At 45.4% G+C, this 21,985-nt stretch overlaps 1 protein-coding gene and 1 long non-coding RNA gene across 2 annotated transcripts in view; one reads left to right on the top strand and one right to left on the bottom strand.

The window, feature by feature from the left end:
* The first annotated feature begins 379 nt into the window (after positions 1-379).
* Positions 380-17,230, top strand: IFNLR1 (interferon lambda receptor 1). The gene is made up of 7 exons (XM_081921478.1): positions 380-518; positions 5,229-5,352; positions 6,830-7,023; positions 8,150-8,298; positions 10,310-10,457; positions 11,163-11,278; positions 14,487-17,230. Exons 1-7 carry the CDS (start codon positions 452-454, stop codon positions 15,351-15,353), a joined length of 1,665 nt encoding a protein of 554 aa, XP_081777604.1. The 5' UTR covers positions 380-451; the 3' UTR covers positions 15,354-17,230.
* The window catches only part of LOC309375662, a 43,030-nt gene continuing 31,683 nt past the window's right edge, over positions 10,639-21,985 (bottom strand). Inside the window, exons 2-3 of the long non-coding RNA XR_014170981.1 lie at positions 11,117-11,235; positions 10,639-11,024 (exon numbers count right to left, since the gene is read on the bottom strand). This is a non-coding gene — a long non-coding RNA (uncharacterized lncRNA). The remainder of the gene's footprint in view (positions 11,025-11,116; positions 11,236-21,985) is intronic.

Genomic DNA, 21,985 nt, shown 5'->3' with positions numbered 1-21,985 from the left:
AGCTTGTTTAGCTTATACATAAATCCAGCACTGCGTACAGCACATCCTTGGGGTTCCTGATTGCTTTTAGGAGTTCCAAACTGTTTTTAGAAGCCTGAGTTGCAGTTTTAGTCTTGATGTGTTTGCTGCCCTGGGATCCTTTGAGGAAGGGCAGGATATAAATGTCATGAACAACAACACCAACAGCAGCAAGCGAATAAGCCTGCAGGGGTTGGGATAGAGAGACACTTCAGGGATGGCTAGTGCAGCAGGCTCTTAAGTACCACAGCCAAAGGTGCCTTTTTATGTACATCCAGGAGATTCAGCAAGTAAATATGCTTCCTGTCCTCTAGGGGGCTGCTGTGCTTTGGCATGTGTGCCACAGGTGCTGTTTCCTGCCAGGAAACCTCAAAGTGAAAGTAAGAAACAGAAGTTCCTGGCCCAAACATGAGCTGCTGCGCTCCTTTCCAGGATGTCTCTTCTGAGGGTCTGTTGTCTTGTGGTGCTGGCTTCCTTCGGACAGGCTTCAGGGACAGTCGGTAAGCCCAAATTCCCTCTGGCGCTTTCGTTTCTACTCATACGTTTGCTGGGTTATCCTCCAAAGGGTGCAAAGTCTAAAAAGGAGAGCCTGCTGTTGGGTTCACTTTCTCAAAGCCTCTCTGCTGCTGGCCAGATTTGACAGGGAGGGACGATTTATGGCAAGGAACAAGCTTGTCGGCCTGTCAGTGTGGAAGGAGTACACTCAGATGGAAAAAGGCAGCAGGGAGAAAGGAGATGTGGGAATGAATGTCTGGCTGAAAGTGGGGTGTAAAATGATTTCCTTTTTCTCACACGCTGGCTGGGGCTGATGGGAGGTTTCAGTCGAAAGCATCGGGAGGGCAGCAGGGCTGTGAGGGCTGTTACATGCAGTGTTGAATGCTTTGAGCTTCTGCACGGTGGAAGGAACCCTCTGCAGGGGCCTATTCTATGGTTACCAGATTTTTCCCCAATGAATAATAAAATAATAATAATAATAATTTACATGCTTTATTATCCCCAATTACATTTATACATCAGCTGTTTTGCTGTCTTGAGAAGTCCAGAAGAGGAGAGAAACCTGGGGGGTGAAGTTGGAAGCAGAGTTTGAGAATATGGCTGTGGGATGATCACAGATTTGGAAAGGACCTCTGAGGGGCATCTTAGCTGACCCCCTGCAATGGTGGTACCTCAACTCAAGAAGCCTCAACTTAAAAGAACATAAGGTTTCCCTGCTCCAATTTGACTTCTGCAGTTCCCGGCCGTCGGGGACACACTTTCATTCACGCTCTCTCTCATGCTCAGCTGCCCAGCTCTGCGCCAGCTCCACTGCCACTGCAGTTGGCTGAGGGGATTGAAGTCATCTCACCCCTCCGTGCCTTGCCCAGCAGAGAAACCGTGCCCCTCATGCCCCTCCTGGGCAACTGCACGCCACCCGCCCGTGACTTCCGAGCCTCCCCTGATCTCCTGCCCCCTTCCCCCTTCATTTTGAGAGTCTCACAGGGTGCGAAAGAAGAGCTTTTGCCCAGCAGAGAAACTGCGCGCCTTGCACCCCTCCTGGGCAACGGCCGCCCACCCGTGACCTCTCAAAACAAAGGGGGCAGGAGATTGGGGGAGGCTCAGGAGTCACGGGCAGGTGGTGCGCCGTTGCCCAGGAGGGATACAAGGCACACAATTTCTCTGCTGGGGAAGGTACAAAGCCCTTCTTTCGCACTCTTTGACCCCCCCCCCACCTCTGCCTCTGCCTGCGCAAAAACTCTCTTCCCACCCCTCCAGCTGCATTTTACTCCAGGAGACCAGGATGTCACTTTTCCCGGGGACGTTTAATGAAATCCAGGGACAGAATTTGTCCAGAGACAGATTTGCAAATCTGGGGACTGTGCCCGGGAAATGGGGGCATCTGGTAACCCTAGCCTATTCAAATGTGGTGACCTCAAGATGTTGTCAGACTCCAACTCCCATCAACCCCTGCCAGCATGGCCTATGACTTGGGATGATGGGAGTTGTATTCCAAGCAACGAATGGAGGGCAATACATTGGCTGCTCCTATTCACCGTGTTGGCCTATTCAGACAACTTCCAGGGTGGTTAAGAACCAATCCTTCTTCCTGGGGAACTGTAGGAACTGTAGCTCTCTGAAGAAAATAGGAGTCACCCAACAACTCTCAGCCCCTTTAACAAATGCCACAGCATTGGTGATTGCAAGATCTTGTCAGTACCTGCTGTCACCGTTGCTGCTTTGTGTCACTACGTAACCCAGGGAGGGGATGCTGTGGTGGGGGTGGTGCACTGAAATGGGACATACTAACTCTGGCTGCTACACACCCCGTTAAGGGAAACTTAGAGGCACCTATGGACTTTCCCTAACAGGTAAATAGGAACTCGTTTTTTAAAATGAGTTTTCAGCATTTGGGTGTGGAAGTGGACACTCACTTCTTTGCAGTGCCCCTGTCCAAACCACAGATACCCCGCAAACACTTTTCCAAAAGAAGCCTTGTAGAATTTCAGTCACAGAATTCCAGATATGGCCCTAAAGTTATCAACATATGAAATGGGATGATGCCAAGCAGCTGTGCAAGATTGGTTCTAACCTTCACCGTCTCTCTTTTGATTTGATCATTTTTGCATAATCTTCACTTCCCTTTTTTATATATACTAACTAGACTATCATTTCCTGCTGGGTGGTTTGGGCGCTTTCCAATTACATATATTTGCCCTATAGGGAAGTTTAGTAAAATACTGTTTTGCGAATAAGTTTGTATTCTCCCCCACTTCCTTATCCAAATTGCTCAGCAGCAGCAATGTGGGGTAGACAAACACCTGACCAAAGATGGATATTGACATAGTAGGTGGAATCTGCACACATATAAAAACCGTTCTGAAAATGCTTTTTTAAAAACATACTTTGAATTTTCCGTAAGGTTCACCATCTCCATCTAGTGCACTTAAAGCACACTTAAAAGCGTTTTATTTGCAGCTGTATAATGGGAGTCTATGGGACGTGGGTGGCGCTGTGGGTCAAAGAGCCTAGGGCTTGCCAATCAGAAGGTCACGGTTCGAATACCTACGACAGGGTGAGCTCCCATTGTTCGGTCCCAGCTCCTGTGCACCTAGCAGTTCGAAAGCACGTTAAAGTGCAAGTAGATAAATAGGTACTTCTGTGGCGGGAAGGTAAATGGCGTTTCTGTGAGCTGCTCTGGTTTTGCCATGCTGGCCACATGACCCGGAAGCTGTACACCAGCTCCCTTGGCCAATAAAGCGAGATGAGCGCCGCAACCCCAGAGTCGTCCGTGACTGGACCTAATGGTCAGGGGTCCCTTTACCTTTTAATGGGAGTCTATAGTGCTCCCGTTTTTGATAATTGCAACTGCAATCACATTTCCCCTTTAAAAAGGCAAAATTGTTGTATTGCAAGAGTTCATAGCTTGGGATCATTCTCTAAGAAGCCATTGCTATGTATGCATATGTAACCATGACACATTCCCTGGGCATCATTACGGAAAGCCTTGAAATAGATAGTGGTTAGCAGCCCTTGGGCCAGTCCCTCTCCCTCACAGAGCTGTTGTGAGGACAAATTGTGCAGAAGGGCATATTTGTGTGAAAGTGCTCAGAGAATGGGGGAAGTTGCCTTATCCTGAATCCTAGCTCCATATTGTCTACACTGACAGGCAGCCGCTCTCCAGGGTTTCAGACAGGGAGTCTGTCTCCCAACTCTACCTGGAGATGCCGGAAAGTGAACCAGGGACCTTCTGATTGCAAAGTAGATGATCTACCACTGAGCTACAACCTTTCCCCAACTGTTTTTTCTTTTTTTTTGATGGAGGAGCATTGAGTCACATGACACTTGCCTCTGCTCTGCCACCCTGCAGTCTGAGGCGGTTTCGCCCAAGTATAGATTTATTGCTTCACCCAGAAACAGGCTTCACTGTGCTGAGAAGACGCAGGTTTACACAGGTCGGTTGTCTTTGTTGTGACCATCCTTTCTCTCCCCTGCAGCACTTTAAAAATCATTATTGTTTATAGTTTTTATTCAGTACCAAAGTGACACATTTATGGAACAGAGGAGAGTCGCTGCATCAGTATCAAAAGACAGGCACTCATGTGTACCATCCATTTATCCACACGCATACAAAGAGACACACAAGGGAAAGCCAAGGGTTATTGCTCTAGCCCCCAAATTCAACAAACCACCTTAGATGAAGAAGCCCGTTGCTCAACTGCAGTTCAGGCAAATAAGCCTTTATACGCAGGCCAAATGTCAGAGAACTTCTTGTCCTGCTGCCGCCTGTGTAAACCTGCCCGCTTGTACGCTGCCAATGTTAACAGAACGTTTGATGGCTGTACAATTGGGGGTAAGAGGCGTTCTTCCCAATACAGTGGAACCTCGGGTTACATACCATCCCCCTTACGAATGCTTCGGGTAATGAGCTCCACTAACCCAGAAGTAGATGCTCCTGGTAGCAAACTTTGCCCTGGGATGTGAGCGGAAGTCGCACGCCAGAAGCACAGCGGCAGTGGGAGGCCCCATTAGCGAAAGTGCGCCTCAGGATAAGAACAGTTTCATGTTAAGAACGGACCTCCGGAATGAACTTAAGTTCATAGAGGTACTACTGTACTGCAGCGTCAGCACCCACAGAATCCAGTTTCTGCCCTTCAGTGAGGTCCTGTTACACCGAGATACAGTTCAACATCCACTAATGTCAAATATTTCTCTAGAATTAGATTAACAAGTGTGAGGACCTCCGACCAGAGAGGGGTAACCATTAGGCAGGCCCATATCATATGTACTAAAGCTACTCCACAGTTCCAGCCTTTGTCCGCGCTTGAAATGCATTTAGGTGAGATGGGAGGAAAGGTCCTTTTAAATAGGTTATTGGGGGAGTGTTTTAATTTTTGTTTATTGCTGTTTTAAAATTGATTTTAATGTTTTTGTTATGTTCTTTTTTTTTAACCGTGTGATTTGCTTTGCGGCACTTGAGTGCAAGAATGCAACTAATTCATATTAATAAGAATACTACCAACTCAGGTAATGAATAAATGAGGCCCAAAGGGTGGGATTCTCATCCAGATTATGAGGTTTCCTCACAGATGTTCCCTGTGGGCTTTGCCTTATCTGAATTAATAGTAGGGTGGTTGTCCTTTGGATCTTCTGCCTGAGCAAGGAAAAGTCTTGGGCTAGCCTTGTGAAGACGAAATGAACCCCAGGACACTTAAGGAAGTCTTCCTTTCCAACAGGCCAAGAATTCCTACTATCACCTCCTCAAAATCTGACGCTCGTGTCGAAGGATTTCCATCTGTTCTTGACATGGCTGCCAGCTGCTGATGACCTTCCTGGAGTAACCTACACTGTTCAATGGATGTGAGCATCAAAGAAAAGAGCAATGGCTAGAACAACCTTCCCCCAGTTTGGTAGCCCTCCAGATGTTTTGGACTACAATTCCCACCAACTTGCTGGCAGCTGTGGCTGCTGGGAGTTGTAGTTCAAAACATCTGAGCGACACCAGATTTGGAAAGGCTGGGCAATAATTTCCACTTGATTTTTCTGGGATGTTACTAGCACATAAGAAATTGGAGGCAGTGGGTGTGTTTATGTCTCCCAATTAAAAAAATCATCTAGTTTGTGCAGGATGAGCTAGGTTCACACACCTCTCAGAGAAAATGGGGGGGAGGACAGTCTCCCAGATGACCTGTTTATTGAGCATTCACACCTGATTTGTTTGCACAAAGTTTACAGGGAGGTGCTGTCATGCCCACCATTTATTGAGTGTTCATTGCAGGGAGCTTATCCAATGTCACATGAAGTAATTGTCACCCCACACTTTCCAGAGCATTTCCCCATCACTTTTCTTACTGCATTAAGAGTGTGTGTGTGTGTGTGTGTGTGTGTGTGTGTGTGTGTGTTTTGTCCAAGAACGCCAAATACTCATTAATTGCATGACTTGTATTTGGTGTTTTGCAATGGAAGCCCACCTGCAAAAATAGCTTTGGCCTGAAGTGGCCTTTGACTTGAATATGTTGTGTAACACCAGTCGCTTGTCAGAACGGCCTAGTCCATAGGTCAGGCTCAGACTGGTTTGGAAATTTACAGCGCTATTGGGTTGGGCATTCCGTTTTTATCCTTTGGCAATATATTTCTGGGGTGAAGGGCATAGTTACATGCACACATTAAACAAAACAGGAAACAAGTATGGCCATATTCATACCATACATTTAAAGCACTGTTGTACCACTTTAAACAGTCATGGCTGCCCTCAATGAATTATGGGGGCTGTAGTTTGTTAAGAGTGTTGAGAGTGGTTAGGGGGGCCCTATTCTCCTCACAGAGTGACAGTTCTCGGTACAATCAATCCCTCTTCACAGGGAACTCTGGGAACTGTAGTTCTGTGAGGGGAAACAGAGGTCTCCTAACAACTCTCAGCACCTTCACAAATTGCATTTCCCAGAATTCTTTGGGGGCAGCCATGGCTGTTTAAAATGACAACATAGTCCTTTAAATATATAGTGTGAATGTGGCCTATATGTGTATGTATATGTATGTTTATATTGCATATAAATCATATTCTGTAAAAAAAATGCTATGCAGGCAAGGTTATTTTGTTTCGTTATAGCTCTTCTAAATCATACGTCTATAAAGAATGGTACACTTTCTCAGATATTTTGTTGAGCTTGTCATTTAAAAACAAAGACGATCCTTTAGGGACTGAGTATTGGCAAAGCCCCATCTAATCTCTACCCCTGGCGACAATTGGCTGCTGACTGTTCTTCAGAATTGAAATCGTCACATCCTCATGTGAATCTGAATACTAACCTGTCACCGCTGTGGCTTCTTCCTGCAGGGAGCCTTACGGACTTCAATGGGACGACTTCTTACCCTGTAGGGACATCTCTGAAACAGTCTGCAACATAACTTGCATGTCTCCAGAACTGGACAACAGATACTCAGTCCATGTGAAAGCTCAGATGAAGAATAACTCTGGGATGGCCTCTTCCAAATGGGTGGAACTGAATAATATTGACTACACTGTTCAAGGTATGGCTGGTAGGACCCTGAGATCAAGGTGCAGAGGGCAGTTGTACTAATGCTGCCAATTGTTATTTTGTGAAATGGAAGGTTCTGCTCACAGTTCTGTCCCAGAAGACCTAATAAGTGAAAGAGAGAAGGGGAACTTCTTATAAGGCCAGAGGTTCCTTTCTCTCCAGACAGCCTGGCAGATAGGGATAAAACACTAATACCTTGAAATATACTCAGAGTCGAGTGTGGATTTCATGCTCTTTATTCAGCTCATAGTAGAGAGAAATGAAAGTTCCCCCAAAATATCAGCTTTATATACATTATTTACACAATGGGCCACAAGTGATTGGCTAATTCCGGGATTCTGCCATGGGCCAATCAGGTTGTGGATTCACTTCTACCTGGAGCTGGATTGGGTGGCTCCTTCACACCAATCATACTGCTGCATTGTTCTAGGACCAATCAGACTGCTGCATTCTGAATCCTATTGTTCTAGGACCAATCAGACTGCTGCCTTGTGGATCCTATTCAGCTCAGTACATAACATACCTGATGGGATTAACCTTCCCCAACCTGGCACTCATTGGCAGTGAAGCAGAAAGACATGGAACTGTGTCCAAAATATCTGGAGGGCACCAGGTTGGGGAAGCTGTGGTTTAGAAAGGCCCAGGTAGCTTACCTGACAGGCCCATAAATGAGCAGGAATTTTAGGACGATTCCAGACATATAGTTAAAATTGTGCACTCATGATGATTTGTGCTCAGGGTGGCACTGAGGTGTCTATATGCAATCTCTCTTCAAAATACTGCTTGTACCTGCGAAAGTTTCAGAGCGAGCATATTGCCTTCATTTCCAGTCAGCACATGCCCTGTAGCTTCCTGCTGAAATCCTGTAACTTTTTATACCACGTTCTGGGTCCCAGTTTTGTTGCTCTATAGCTCAAGAGTTTTGAACCGGACAGTAGTAATGTGGTATCATTCAGGAAGCATTGCAGAATGACAGATAAAGCGGAATGATGGGTGTTATTGCATAATTGAGATGTGGAATACATTGGCAACAACCAAGCATTTGGGGGTGGGGGTATTTACTCCTCTCTGTCTCTCTCAATACTGTATTGCCCTAACATCTGTCCAATCGTTTCCAGTGGAACTTGCTCCCCCAATTCTGCAACTGAAAAAGACTGAAAATGCTCTTGATGTGAGCATTGCTTTCCCCTACCCATCCTGTGCAAAGGCCACATTTCAAGACCTGACCTATGACTTGGAGTATGGCATCGATGGAGCAGGGAAACCAGTAAGTAGGTGGTGGATATGCAACTTCAAAATCATCTGCAGACATCCTTCTTGAAAGTCATTGTCATTTACATTTAGCAATCCTTCCTCATTTCAGGGCTTGCTTAGGGAGTGCTTATTAAACTTGTATCCCACCCTTCCTTCCATGGAAAAGCCTCCTGTGTGTGGTGCAGTGGACCTCTTCAAAGTGCAGCTGCAGCAGGGAGTGCTGGTGTATACTTTAAACCAGGGCTGGGGATCCTCAGGCCTTGGGGCTGAATGTGGCCCTCCAAGCCTCTCTTTCTGGCCCTTGGTACTCTCTGTTAAGTTGTGGGTGAACAGGCCAGAACAGAACTGAACTGAACTGAAGGGTTCAGTCAGCTTGCTTATATAGAGCTCCAGTACAACATAACTGTAACAATTTTCTAAAACTATCCAATCACTGAACTATTTCAATCCCTTATTTGCATAACTATCTACAGTATCCCCCTGCTGGCCCAGGGTGAGAACTTCAGTACATAACACTCTCCCCAGGCCATACGCCCCCTCACTGGCCCTGCCTTGCACCCCAGCTGTTTTTTGCCTGGCTTGAAATCGTTCTTGAACCATGCTAATGCCTCTTGGTGGACAAGGAATGGACAAGTCTGTCAATTTCAGTTCCACTCAGTTTCTCATTTTTTCCAACCTTAAGTCTAGTTCTCTGCATTTCTGAAGCAATTTATCCCCTCCATTGTTTTTAAATTCTTGTGAGAATTTGTCAGTATTTTAGTGCACGTTTCTCCTGTTAACCACGTTTTGCATGCCGCTTTGACTATTTTACACATTTTTGCCACCCCATTTCCCCTCCTATAATGCATTTTTGTCTGTTATTTTCAACTTCCACAATGTATGCATTTTTGTACACATTATTTGGCTGGAGAGGTGCATGGTGAAATTCAGAAAGCGCAAATTTTCAAACACTCGCTGTGTTTCAGTTTGTGTTTTATATGTATAAAAAAAGTGTGAATTTGTCCCTGGTTTCCCAATGAAATGCAAGTTTCTAAATGTAAAATAAAAATTGAGCATCCCCCCTCTCCAACCCTAGTCTCAGCCAAAGTTTATGTTTGCTGATATCCCTGTCTGTTCAGGGAATTGGCTTCTTTCTGTTAGGAGTGTGTGCAGGAACCGGGCCCTGTGACTGGTAGGGCCTCGCAGGACTGGGACCTTCCTGAGTTTGGCCTGGAAGGGCAAGGCACGGCCGCACAGGCGAGGCTTGACAGAAGACTTGTAGCACCTGGTGACAAGGGCCGGGAGGGGTATATAAGACCAGCATTTCCCTCTGGCTCTTTGCCACAACAACATGCTACCCATCTAGCTGTGCTGTGGCTTCCTGACTCCTGGTTTCCTGACCCTCGGACTCTTGGCTTCATGATTCGTGGACCCCTGGACTGCTGATTCCTGCTTCCCGACCTCTACCCCGGTCCCGACGTACCAAGCCGGGACTCCGACTGCTTGTAACCCGGACCATGAAACCTTCCCCCTTTTGGCAAAAGATAAGCAGAACAAAGAGAAAGGAGTCTTTTACCAGTTAGAAACTTTAATGATTACAGTGAGAGAACAAAGAATACATTCATTGAAATGAAGGTGCTCCCAATTAAGGGTTCCACCCACTTCCTCCCTAGTCACCCACATCACTACCGCGTCTTGCAACCTGAGCTCGCAACCACTATGCTTTCTTACCTGCTCTTCTTGACCTTGGGCTGCGCAAATGAACGCTTTCAAGCGACAGTGAGTCTGTTAACTCTCTCTCTCCCAGTTCTTCTCCTCCTAGCTGTCCCCCATCCAGTATTTCCCAGCTTCTGTCTTCAGAACTATGCCCCTCGGCGAACCACTGTTCCAAATCTATGCTGTCCTCCTGCACCTGGGAAGATTCAGGATCCTGATCAGAAGCAGGGGGAGGGGAAGGCTCCCACCGTTCCTCCTCAGTGCAGCCTTCCTCAGCATGGTCCCTGACACTGTCGATTTCAACCCCCTTTGCTTTTCTTATCTGCCAGAGGAACTACACTGAGATGAAGAAGAATGTTCTGGGCTTTGACACGACACACTGGAGCAGTGGCAGATACTGCTTCCGTGCCCGTGGCGTCATGAGTGAAAAATGGAGCCACTACTCGAAACCAGTTTGCACTCTCTTGCATGGAAAAGGTACAGGGAAGGAGGAAATGGGTGCCTGTGCGAAGACTGTACTGTCCATTTTGTATACTTGCCCTGATCCAGCATGTGCAGGACAGATTTGTGCACATGCAGTTTAAATGGGTGCAAATGAATGTTTGAAGTTGCATTGTGATCACACAGCTAAAGTGTGAAGCTGTGAAGTGTGAAGTGTAAAGCTTTGCCTCTTTATGTAGATGGGAACAGATCCCTGTGGCCTCATATTGGGTAGCCCCACATTCCAGGAATATATCCAGAGACATTGTGTGCCAAGGAAGCTTTGTTTTATCAATAATAATAATAATAATAATAATTTATTATTTATACCCCACCCATTTGGCTGGGTTTCCCCAGCCACTCTGGGCGGCTTCCAACTGAATATTAAAAACAAAAATACAGCAACAGACATTAAAAACTTCCCTAAACAGGGCCGCCTTCAGTTGTCTTTTAAAAGTAAAATAGTTGTTTATTGCCTTGACATCTGCTGGGAGGGCGTTATGCAGGGCAGGCGCCATTACCAAGAAGGCCCTCTTGCCTGGTTCAGTGAAAATTTCATTCTGTCTGTGATAAACAAAAAACACCACTTTTCATTAAGAGACCAGGAAGAACGGAACAATAAAACAGATTGAATTGGAGAAAGGGCAAGAACTTACCCCAAATACAGTATTAACTGCTTCGTTTGTTTGCTTTCTTCTGCAGCAGAAAACTGGGTCTTTGTTGCTGTTCCATTGCTACTCATGCTCCATGCTGGTGCCTTTATTGTCTTCTGCTGCTACAAAAAGATGAATAATCCAATCAAGATGCCTCAAGCTTTGGTATGGGATGATTATTTATTTATTTATCAATCACTTTCCCCACATAAGTGACCCAAAGCAACTTACAAAAAAACAAAACACTAAACTCAAGTATAACAAACTGCTGATAAAAATCTAAAAACACAGCTATACAAATAATAAACAAGTATTCCAGTAAAAGGGCACAAATAACTGAAGCCCTTCAAATCAAGAGCCAAAAGCCTGGCACTTAAAAATGGATGAAGGTGGCGCCAAGCGTGGGGAGGGCATTCCAGAAGTGGGGAGCCACCACGGAAAAGGCCCTTTCTTGTACTGTACTGCCACCCTCTGGACCTACCATTGATGATGACTGTCAGGTTCTGGATTGGTTCATGTGGGGAGAGGGCAGTCCTTGAGATATTGGGGGCTTTATAGGTCAAATCTAGCACTTTGAATTGAGCTTGGAAACTTAACTGGTAGTGACTGCAGACATACCAAAATTGGTTCACTATCTGGACTTGGAATTCTGTGCCAGCTGCAGTTTCCTAACTGTGGAGGTAAAGGTAAAGGGACCCCTGACCATTAGGTCCAGTCGTGACCAACTCTGGGGTTGCGGCGCTCATCTCGCTTTATTGGCCAAGGGAGCCGGCGTACAGTTTCCAGGTCATGTGGCCAGCATGACTAAGCCGCTTCTGGCGAACCAGAGCAGCACACGGAAACACCGTTTACCTTCCCGCCAGAGCGGTACCTATTTATCTACTTGCACTTTGACGTGCTTTTGAACTGCTAAGTTGGCAGGCGCAGGGACCGAGTAACGGGAGCTCACCCCGTTGCGGGGATTCGAACCGCCGACCTTCTGATCAGCAAGTCCTAGGCTCTCTGGTTTAACCCACAGTGCCACCCGCGTCCCTGACTGTGGAGGCAGCCTTACAAATAATACATTGAAATAACCCAACCTAGAGATTACCAGATTGTAGACAACGGAAGCTAGGCTGCCCCTGTCCAGATAGGGGTGCAATTGGGCCACCAGTTGAAGCTGATGAAAGGTGCTCCATGTCACCAAGGCTAACTGAACCTCAAGCAACCCTAATGGATCCATTAGTACCCCCAAGCTACATAACTCCACTCTAGGAAGGCTGCATCCCATCCATTTGATCTAGGCTCCCCCCCCCAACCAACCAACAGTGCCTTGGCCTTGTCAGGATTAAGCTTCCGTTGATTGGCTCTCATCCAGACATTTACCAAGACAACACACCAATCTTGCACATCTGCCACACTCGCAGATGTCAAAGAGGAAAAGAGCTGTGTGCCACCCACATTTTGCTCACACTGCACTCCAAAATCCTGGATGACCTCAGTCAGGGTTTTTGTGTAGATGTTGAAGAACGGGAGGAGGAGGAGGAGGAAGGTAGATTACTGCCCTGTTCTGTGGTTTTTGTCAAATGGCAAGGTTCTTTCCTCTTGCCAGAGACGTGAACCTGACTGAACTGCATTTGAAACCAAGGACTGAAACACCTTGTATACGGAACAGATAGTGCTGCTTTATGCAGTGGTACCTTGGTTCTCAAACGCCTTGGTTCTCAAACGCCTTGGTTCTCAAACAACTTGGAACCCAAACGCTGCAAACCCAGAATTAAGTGTTCTGGTTTGCAAGCTTTTTTCGGAAGCCTAACATGCTCCGTTTTGAGAGTTACACTTCCGATTTGAGTGCCACACTTCCATTTTGAGTGTTAATCTGAGGTATGTCTGTTTTTCCTATTTATTTATTTATTTATTGTTTTTGTTTTTGCAGCTTTTTTGTTTGTTTTTGCGACTGTGTTGAACCCAGTTCAGCTACTGACTGATTGATTGTGTGGCTGCAGTACATTGTTTATTGCTTTCATTTTATGGATGAATGGTCTCGTTAGATAGTAAAATTCTTGTTGAATTGGTGTTTTAGGGGTTGTTTTTAAAAGTCTGGAACAGATTGATCCATTTTGCATTACTTTCTATTGGAAAGCGAGCCTTGGTTTTGGAATGCTTTGGTTTTGGAACGGACTTCCGGAACGGATTAAGTTTGAGAACCAAGATACCACTGTACTAAGCCAGACACACTTTTGCTCTATGTGACACAGTGTTGCTACTGCCTACAGCTCCTGTTAGACAGGAAGGGATGCAAGGATAGTAGAGCTGGCAATTTTGCTACATTTTAAATACAGTATTTGCAAGCACGCATTTCTGCTCTACTTTGCACTCGATCGCACCATTTCTTTGGATGGATGAATCTGTCAATTTTACTTTCTCTCCATTTCTCGTTTTTCCAACCTTAAGTTCAGCTCACCACATTTCTACATCATTTTGCATTTTTTTTAAAAAAAAGGTGTTATGACCCCACACATAACTAAGTAGAACAGAAGCATTGCCACCCCACCCCACCCCACCTGCCACTCCCCCCTCCACCTCTTTCCCTCTTTTCTTCCTAATGTAACACTAATATATCACAACAAATGAAACTGATCTGTAGAAAACGTAACTTGAAAAAGGGGATATTGCACATACTTTTGTAAACCAAGAAATCATTCATATATATATATATATATATATATATATATATATATATATATATGGTGTTATGGGAAAAAAGGCATTATGAAAATTCTTCTGCATTTTAATGTGCATTTCTTCTATCATATGCCTTTTTCAATGCAATGCTGCCTAACACACACTTTTTTTTACAACAATTTCCCATATTGTATAAAGAAGTTTTGTATGTTACTTTCACTAATATTTGCAATTTTATTCACACTCCCCCCAACACATTACTTTTTTTGGTTGGAGAATGGCATTTCAAAATGCAGAGAAGTGTGAATTTAAAATTTATTTAGGAAGTGCAAACCAGGTAGGTTTGCAAGCTAATTTCTCCCCCATCCTGAAAACCTCCTTAGCTATCGACTATTCGCATAATCAGTCCTAGTTTAAAGTTGTATGTCAGTTTAAAGTTGTATGTCATGGTGACTTCAAGATGAAATGTTGACATATTTTAATCTATTTTGCTGTTCATTTTAATTATTTTAAAAAAGGATTTTGATTCTGTTTAACTGTTTTTACTGATAATTTAAATACTTCCTGTTAACTGCTTAGAGGGTGTTTTGTTTTTGCAGCCAAGGAGTGTATAAGTAACTAAGGAAATAGATAAATGTTATATCCAGAATTAAAAATATCTAGCCATATGCCTCTAAAATGGTCAACCATATTCTGTCTCCCTAATTAGGATTTTTCCAAAGGGCCAACAAAGTTGTTGTTGATTGGTGAAAGGGAAGCAATCAAGTTGGATCCCATCATGTGTACAGTAGCACTTGTGGAATCAGGAAGGAGGAACAGGACTGGCCCCCAGAAACACTCAGCACTGAGTCCTTCTGTGCTGTCAGAAGAGAGTGAGGAAGATGAGGAAGATGACGATGACGATAGCGGAAGCCCCATACCCTACACGGAAGTGCTTCGATTCCAGAAGAAAAGCTTGAACTGCCAAATGGTCAGCATGGGCCTGGAAGCACCTCTGCCATCTTCCGGCTATGGAAGTTCTCAGTCAGGTTTGCCAGATTTAACAGTGCTTGGGGTCCCTGCTTCAACAGGGGAGTCTTCTTCTGGGTTCCAAGAGAACCAGGGGACCTCAAGTTCTGAGAGTTCCTCTGTGGAGGAATTCCTTGGGTTTCCAGTTGGCTTTCCAATTGCTGGAGGAAAACGATGGGATGAAGATATAAACTTCTCATCAGTATTGATAGAAGGTTTTGGCATTAACCTTTCCACTGGGAAGCAATTCACACCTGTGAGAGGTCATCCTGAAGAAAACTGTGCAAGCCTGGAGGACTTGAAGATACCTCTCTTTGGGATGCTAGGCAACCAGGACTCCTGTGGGTTCCATTTTGAGGAGCAGTTTGTAGACGAAAGAGGTTCTGAAAAGGACTCCAGTGGTTGTGGAAGTCTTGTGGATGAAATACCTCTTCTGGACGTGCCTTGCATGGGAGCCTTGGAACCTGGGCTGCTTGGAGAAAACAGAGACTTGGAATCGGTCCGTACTCCAGAACCCAAATTCCATGGGTATCGGCCGAGGCACACACATTATATTGCAAGAACCTGATTTGGATGCTCTGAAATAGATTTCCCTAGTCATAGAATCTTAGGATCACAGCCATTTCACCAGTACCAGGGTGGTGAACTTTGCACTGAAAGATCTGAATTCTACAATAGGGAGGTTAACCATTATACAGAATCCAATTCAGTCCAAGCTCATGTTGTTTCCTTTAATCCTCACCCCCATCCCATAATGAACAAGGTGTGGGAAGAGAAAGGTGCCTCCTGCTTCAGAGTTTTAGCCCCATGCTGTAACAAAAGCTTTGATTCAAGGGGGCAGCTCAGTAGTCACAAAGAAAGCCAGGAGAATAAATGTGTTAATTTACAGTGCAATCCTATATATGCTCACTTGGAACTATGTCGTGGGCACAGGGTGGAACTGTCAATACAATAAATAGATCTACATCTAAATTCCGTTGTTGGAACCAAAACAAATCCTCTCTGCTGAGCACAAGAGGCCTTCTGAAGTCCCAAGCTGTTGCAAGTGTTCTAAATGCATTTGTTAATTTATATTGTTAATATATTGTTAGATGTGTGTACATATCTCATATATTTATCAATCTGGTGCCCCAGATATTTTGGACAGTTCCCATTTAGGCTACAATTCCCATCAGCCCCAGCCAGGGTTGTGTTGGCGGAGCCACTGGCAGTTGTGAACCAAAACATTTGCAAGGCAACAGGTTGGCAAAGACTCTTGCAGAGAGTTTACCATGCACTGTCGCCCTCTGGTGGTGATAGCCGGCCCTACAGGCTGCTGAATCTTGTGAACCTTGCGTTGAGGCTGGCAGCTAGCTTTGCCAAGAAGCTTTGCTCTGAAGGTACGACGGTCCAAACCAAAAAATCCAGCCATTGTTCTCCCTGACAACCTCGTCTCCTATCCTCTTCCACATTACCTGAAGCAGGTTAGCTATTGGGATGAGGATAATGTGTGGCAGGTACCTGGAGGGAAGACTCTTTTCCCTTGCATCTTTCTCTCTCCAGCCCCAGCTCTTTAAAAGGAGGTGGAGGGAGAGGTGGCAAATGGAGGTCAAGATAGCAGCCCTCAATGGGCGTGTTTGATCTGGAGTCTTCCTGGTGTTAATCCCTCTTTGGATAGATAGAAAGTTTTATTTGGGTTTTCACAGTATTATAATAAAAGCAATACAGCCTTCTGCTCCCTTCCCTGTTCCTTCCTTTCCTCGCGCCTTGTTGTCATTACAGCCTTTTTGCTTTTAATGTGCAGTTGTTTGGACATGTTTATACAGTGTTGGGGCTCACATGCTCAGATAAGGGCGAGGGAAAACGAGCATCACCGCTCTCCTTGAGCCCCAGATTAAGACCCGTTAAACCGGAGACGTTTCCATTACTGTGTTGTGCCTCCCACTTTTCGAGACATGAATATTATGTTCAAGAACATTGGCTAGTTCTTTGCAATGATTCCTCCAGAGAAAACAAACCTACCTCGTCCAAAGCTGCTTCCCACCTTCCCTTTTATCCTTACATTGCCAAGCCAAGTGTGCTTGAAACCACCATGCACACCCACCCTTGGTAACACTTTGGGTAATTCAAACAGTATTTTCTAAAGGAAGTTTTACTGTGACAGAGTCTGACACATGCACACATTTGAAGTGTAACCTTGCACGCTCTTCTCCCTTGATTTCTTCAGGCAGGAGAAGTGGTTCCTTTCCATGCATATTGACAGGTGGTATCTCTCCTTAGAATGAAAAATATGGTTGGAAACTGAGACTTCCAGGTATAGGGCCGTATTCAATAAATAATAACAACTGGCAACCCTATCAATAAAATGGGAAGTGTGTCACTGTGTGTGTATAATGTTGAATTGTATTGTTATTTGCATTGCTAAATAATGTATGTTTTTATAGCCAATAAACTTTTACAAGGGAAAAATGTTTTATTCAAAACTTTTTGTGTGTTTTTCAATCGGTCAAAAGGGGAGATCTTGAACATGTTTCTGTGGAACGCAGGGGTGATTAGAACAACCAAGTTCACTTTGAAATAGGGCTGAGCCAAACATTTTGTTAAGAACTTTCAGCTTGAAATGGAGGAGAGGCTCAGGGTGTGTATGTGACAGTCTTCATACGGAACGAAACTCACCCCAGCTCACCTTTTCTGCTGCTGGTGCCAATATATTTTTCATAAGCCTGACAGTGGTGGTGATAAAGCTGCCAGGAGTGCCAGCAGGCAATATTTTTTACTGAACAGGACCCAGGAGCAGGGCAGGGAAATCTCAGGCTAACTCCACTCTCGGCACCCTTACCAAACTACAGTTCCCAGGATTCTTTGAGGGAAGCCATGACTGTTAAAGTGGTATGATGGTGCTTTAAATGTATGGTGTGAATGTGGCCTGGGGGTCACTGGGAGCTTCTCAAGGTTTCCTTGATGAGAAGATCCATAATGCTTTTCCAAATGCACAGCTTTCCCCGTCACTACAAGCAATGGCTTCCCACTGCACCCAAAGAAGAGTGTACTAGGGCCCACCCCCAATTCACACAGGACGACAAGTGGGCCTAACAGGCTGGGTCTCCCTGCATATGACTGAGGAAAGGTCTGTCTGTTACATATATGGAGAAGGGGTGAGGAGCCTGTGGCTTACCAGAGGCTGCTGGGCTACAACTCCCTTTGTCCCTGACCACTGGCCACAGTGTCTGGGGCTGATGGGGTTTGGAGTCCAACAACAGCCTCTGGAGAGCCAGACCTTATTCACCCCTGAGGTAGAACTTTTAGGACAGTGGTTCCCAAACTTTTTCAGGCTACACCCTCCCCTCTGGTTCCATAAACTCATCCTCTGTGGCCCTCTAAAGAACATTCAGAATAGCAGTTTGCTATTCCACGGATTTCAATGGATCGAAGCATGGCTAATGTTGGGCTATCACTCACTATTCTTAGGACACATTAGATACGCAGGTGGCACTGTGGGTTAAACCACAGAGCAGCAAAACCTGGAAGTAACCCTTTCTGGTACTTCCAGGTCACCACGGGACGCAACCTGAAAAGACGTATGTAACCTGCAGCGTTCACAACCTGAGGTATGACTGTAGTTCAGTTGATTCAACAAAACTGACCCTCTGGTGCGTGCTTTTCAGCGCCCCCTGCCACACTCTTGCCTCTTAGTGCCTCCCCTTACTAATCCCACCCCCCATCCAGGGGGCAGTAACGTCCACTTTGGGAACCACTGTTTCAGACAAATGTAATCTGCCGCAACCTAATAGTGGAGACTGGTATTGAATCAGCATTGCAAGAGAACTTAAGATGCATCCCTGTGAGAAAAGGAATCTGGTTTGCATATTGGAGCTTCCTTATATTTTCCAGTTGCACAAGTTGTAATAGGTAATTAGTGTATAAAATGCATATATTCATTAACATGCAAATATGCATTAGATCAGGGAACCTTGCTTTGCAAAAAAGTCTGTGCTAGCCACTGTGTGAACAGGGTGGTGGACGAGTCGGGCCATTGATCCAGAAGTACGTAAGGGTCTTATTATGCTCTTACGGGCCATTGATCCCATATCCAAGAATCTGCTGATGAGTCTGGTGATTTTCCAGAGAGGAGGGGCGGTGTTCTGCTCTCTACTTATTCCGCTCCAGCCTAACATCAATCAGTCAGTCAGTCAGTCAGTCAGTCAGTCAGTGTGTCGGAGAGAGAGAGACTGAGTGTTAGAGATCGTGTGTATAGATAAGGTTGCTGCTAAGAGCAGCTGCAGACACTCAGTGCAGTTCAGCATTTTCGCTTAGACCTCATTTAGCTCTGTACATAGTTGTGTATTATAGTTGTAGATAGAATAAAAGAAGATATTCTACAGAGCTGCTCTCCGAGTCGTTTATGCTCTGCTGTACTCTGCTATACTCTGCTGTGCGACGACTGTCTTCTTGTTGGAGTGAATCCGGTGCTCACAACTTTAAGCTGTGAATCCACAGCACTTTGACCTGTTCCTGTGCAGAAGGTGGTCTCTGGAAGTGCTACCCAGCTCGCCTAGCCCAGTCGGGGCTGAAGTAGATGAGTCCAGTTGGTGACACTGGCTCAAGGGCGATGCTGACAGTACATAAGGGCCTTATTATGCTCTTGAGGGCTGCTTTTCTACAGGTCTGTCTAGGCCGGGGATGGAGAAAACAAAGACATTTTTTGCTTTAGCTCTTCAGTGCTGGGCCATGTCCTCTCCCTCCCCACCGGCCAGGCAGCCATTTTGTGACATTTGGCCACACCACTTTCTCAAAATTCCCATCTGAAATCAATATTAGGGTCCTCCAGACAGAAAAGGAGAATTGCTATCCAATTCTGTGGCTGCCATTGTTCCTTATTCTCTGGACCTTAGAAAAAAAGAAGTTAGCTGTTTGCCAGGGCAAAGTGCAAGAAAGGGGAAATGAGCCCACATGACGCGTAATGATAGTGTTCATACAAAGCAAAAGTGGTAAAATGAATTTCCACCACATTCTCATGGTGTAGAACCTGAAAGCGGAAAGGGTCTGTGAACTGACTGTGCCCTCTGAAATTTTCTTAGTGCTGGAAAAATTCTTCCAAGTGAGTTGAAGGGCAGGTACATCTTTTAACAGAGACAGGCAGCTGTTGACACAGCGACTGCCTTCTTATGACAAGTCCAAAAAGAGGCCGTTGATGATGAGCAGCTGTATATATTAACTAACAGACCTGTTGGGCAGCTTCATTTGTCAAGCAGGTGGATGTGGCAGCTCCTTGCTCTAGGAAGTACAAATGAGTGATAACCTTTATCACGTATATCACACGCAGACAAGCAAGTTACTCACCACTGTAATGTCTGTGAGTAGGTTGCCTTCAGCAACCTAGTAACCTCTCCAGTCTAGTGAAGCCTGTTGGAAAGCACTCCACATGACCTGACAATCAGCTCTTAGTGGGGTCTTCTGGAGAGCTTTACTCAGGTCTTTGCTGGCACCTCCAATCAGCTGATCCCTGCAATCCCCTTTTGGCTGAACCAGGTCATTACCTGCATCACGCCAGAAGTCAGATATGACATCAGTTGGTAGGGCAAGTGGGCGTGGTGTGGATAAAATGGCCGGATCTGGAAGTTTGGTGGGCCTGATAAGATCTGCAGACTGGAGGTTCCCTCCCCCTGGTGCAGGGTCTGTTTGGGGGCATAAGTTGACTACCTATGCATCACCAAAAACAAGAAAATGCACCAATGAAACAAAGGCAAAAGAGGACACAGATTTGCACGAAACCTGTACATGCTAATTTATATGCATAGATGCAAATCAAAAACTATGAACCGAAATAGTAGAGAAGGCTAGGGCCAGCTGAATCTGGGACCTTCACTGTGCAAAGCAGTTGCTCTACCACTGGGCTTTGGCCCTTCCTTGAAATAACATTTGCCATAAAACAGGGATTCTCACTTGCACTTCCATCACTGCGAGCCCATCTAAATCCCACTTTGTGATAGATTTATGGCAATGTCAGTTTTGCCCCTCTGAGCAACCTCCTCTCTCCCTGCAAACGACTTAACAACCTTTTTCTCATCCAAACCAAACGGAGCCCTTTCCCATTTGCTCCTCTTTGCAATGCGGAAGGCAAGGCGCCCTCCAGAACTGGGATGGGGAAGCTGTGGCCCTACAGATGTTGCTAGACTCCCATCAGCCTCAACCAGCATCAGCATCCATGATCAGGGATGCTGGGGGTTGTAGCCCAGTGGTGAGGAACCTCTGACCCACAGACCTAATTTGAGGCTGTTTTCCCTGTCATCAGGTGCAAGGCAGGTACAGCCATTGCTCCCTGCCCAAAGAAGGCTTTGCAGGCACTGCTGATAAACAAAGCTCTATTCCTTTGCCTGCACAGTTTGAATTAAAACCATAAAGGCAAAGGAAAATGCTTCACCTGATACGGTAACATCAGTTAATTGACAGGGGGCGGCCCCACCCACCTGCCAATATGGCCCATGGTCATTGGAGAGGCCAAGATTCAGCCTGCTGCCTGCATTCACTTCTCCACCCCATTGTAGCCCAACAATATCTGGAGGGAACAAAGTCTAGAGACATGCCCCACCTTTTAAATAATATCCAATGCACATATAAAGTGCATGACTTCCTCTCAAATATCCTTGGGAATTGCAGCTCTGCGAGGAGCAAACTACAGTTCTCTGGGAAGTCATGTGCTCTTAATAATAATAATAATAATAATAATAATAATAATAATAATAATTTATTATTTGTACCCCGCTCATCTGGCTGGGTTTCCCCAGCCACTCTGGGCGGCTTCCACAAAGACAAAAAATACACTAAGATGTCACACATTAAAAACTTCCCCGAACAGGGCTGCCTTCAGATGTCTTCTGAATGTCAGGTAGTTGTTTATCTCTTTGACATCTGATGGGAGGGCATTCCACAGGGCAGGAGCCACTACTGAGAAGGCCCTCTGCCTGGTTCCCTGTAGCTTTGCTTCTTGCAATGAGGGAACCACCAGAAGGCCCTCGGCGCTGGACCTCAGTGTCCGGGCAGAACGATGGGGGTGGAGACGCTCCTTCAGGTATGTATTGTGTATGGGATGCACTTCAAAAGTATGGTGTGGACCAGATGCAAGTTGTTTTAGGATAATGTAAGTGTTCAGAGTATGTAGCTTTCAAACAAGAACAAACATTTTATTTAATATTATTTATTTTACTTTATAACTCAGCTCAC

The sequence above is a fragment of the Podarcis melisellensis genome (genome assembly GCF_964234715.1).
Source record: "Podarcis melisellensis genome assembly, chromosome: 8".
NCBI lineage: Eukaryota > Metazoa > Chordata > Lepidosauria > Squamata > Lacertidae > Podarcis > Podarcis melisellensis.
This window is presented reverse-complemented; position numbering and strand designations above follow the sequence as displayed.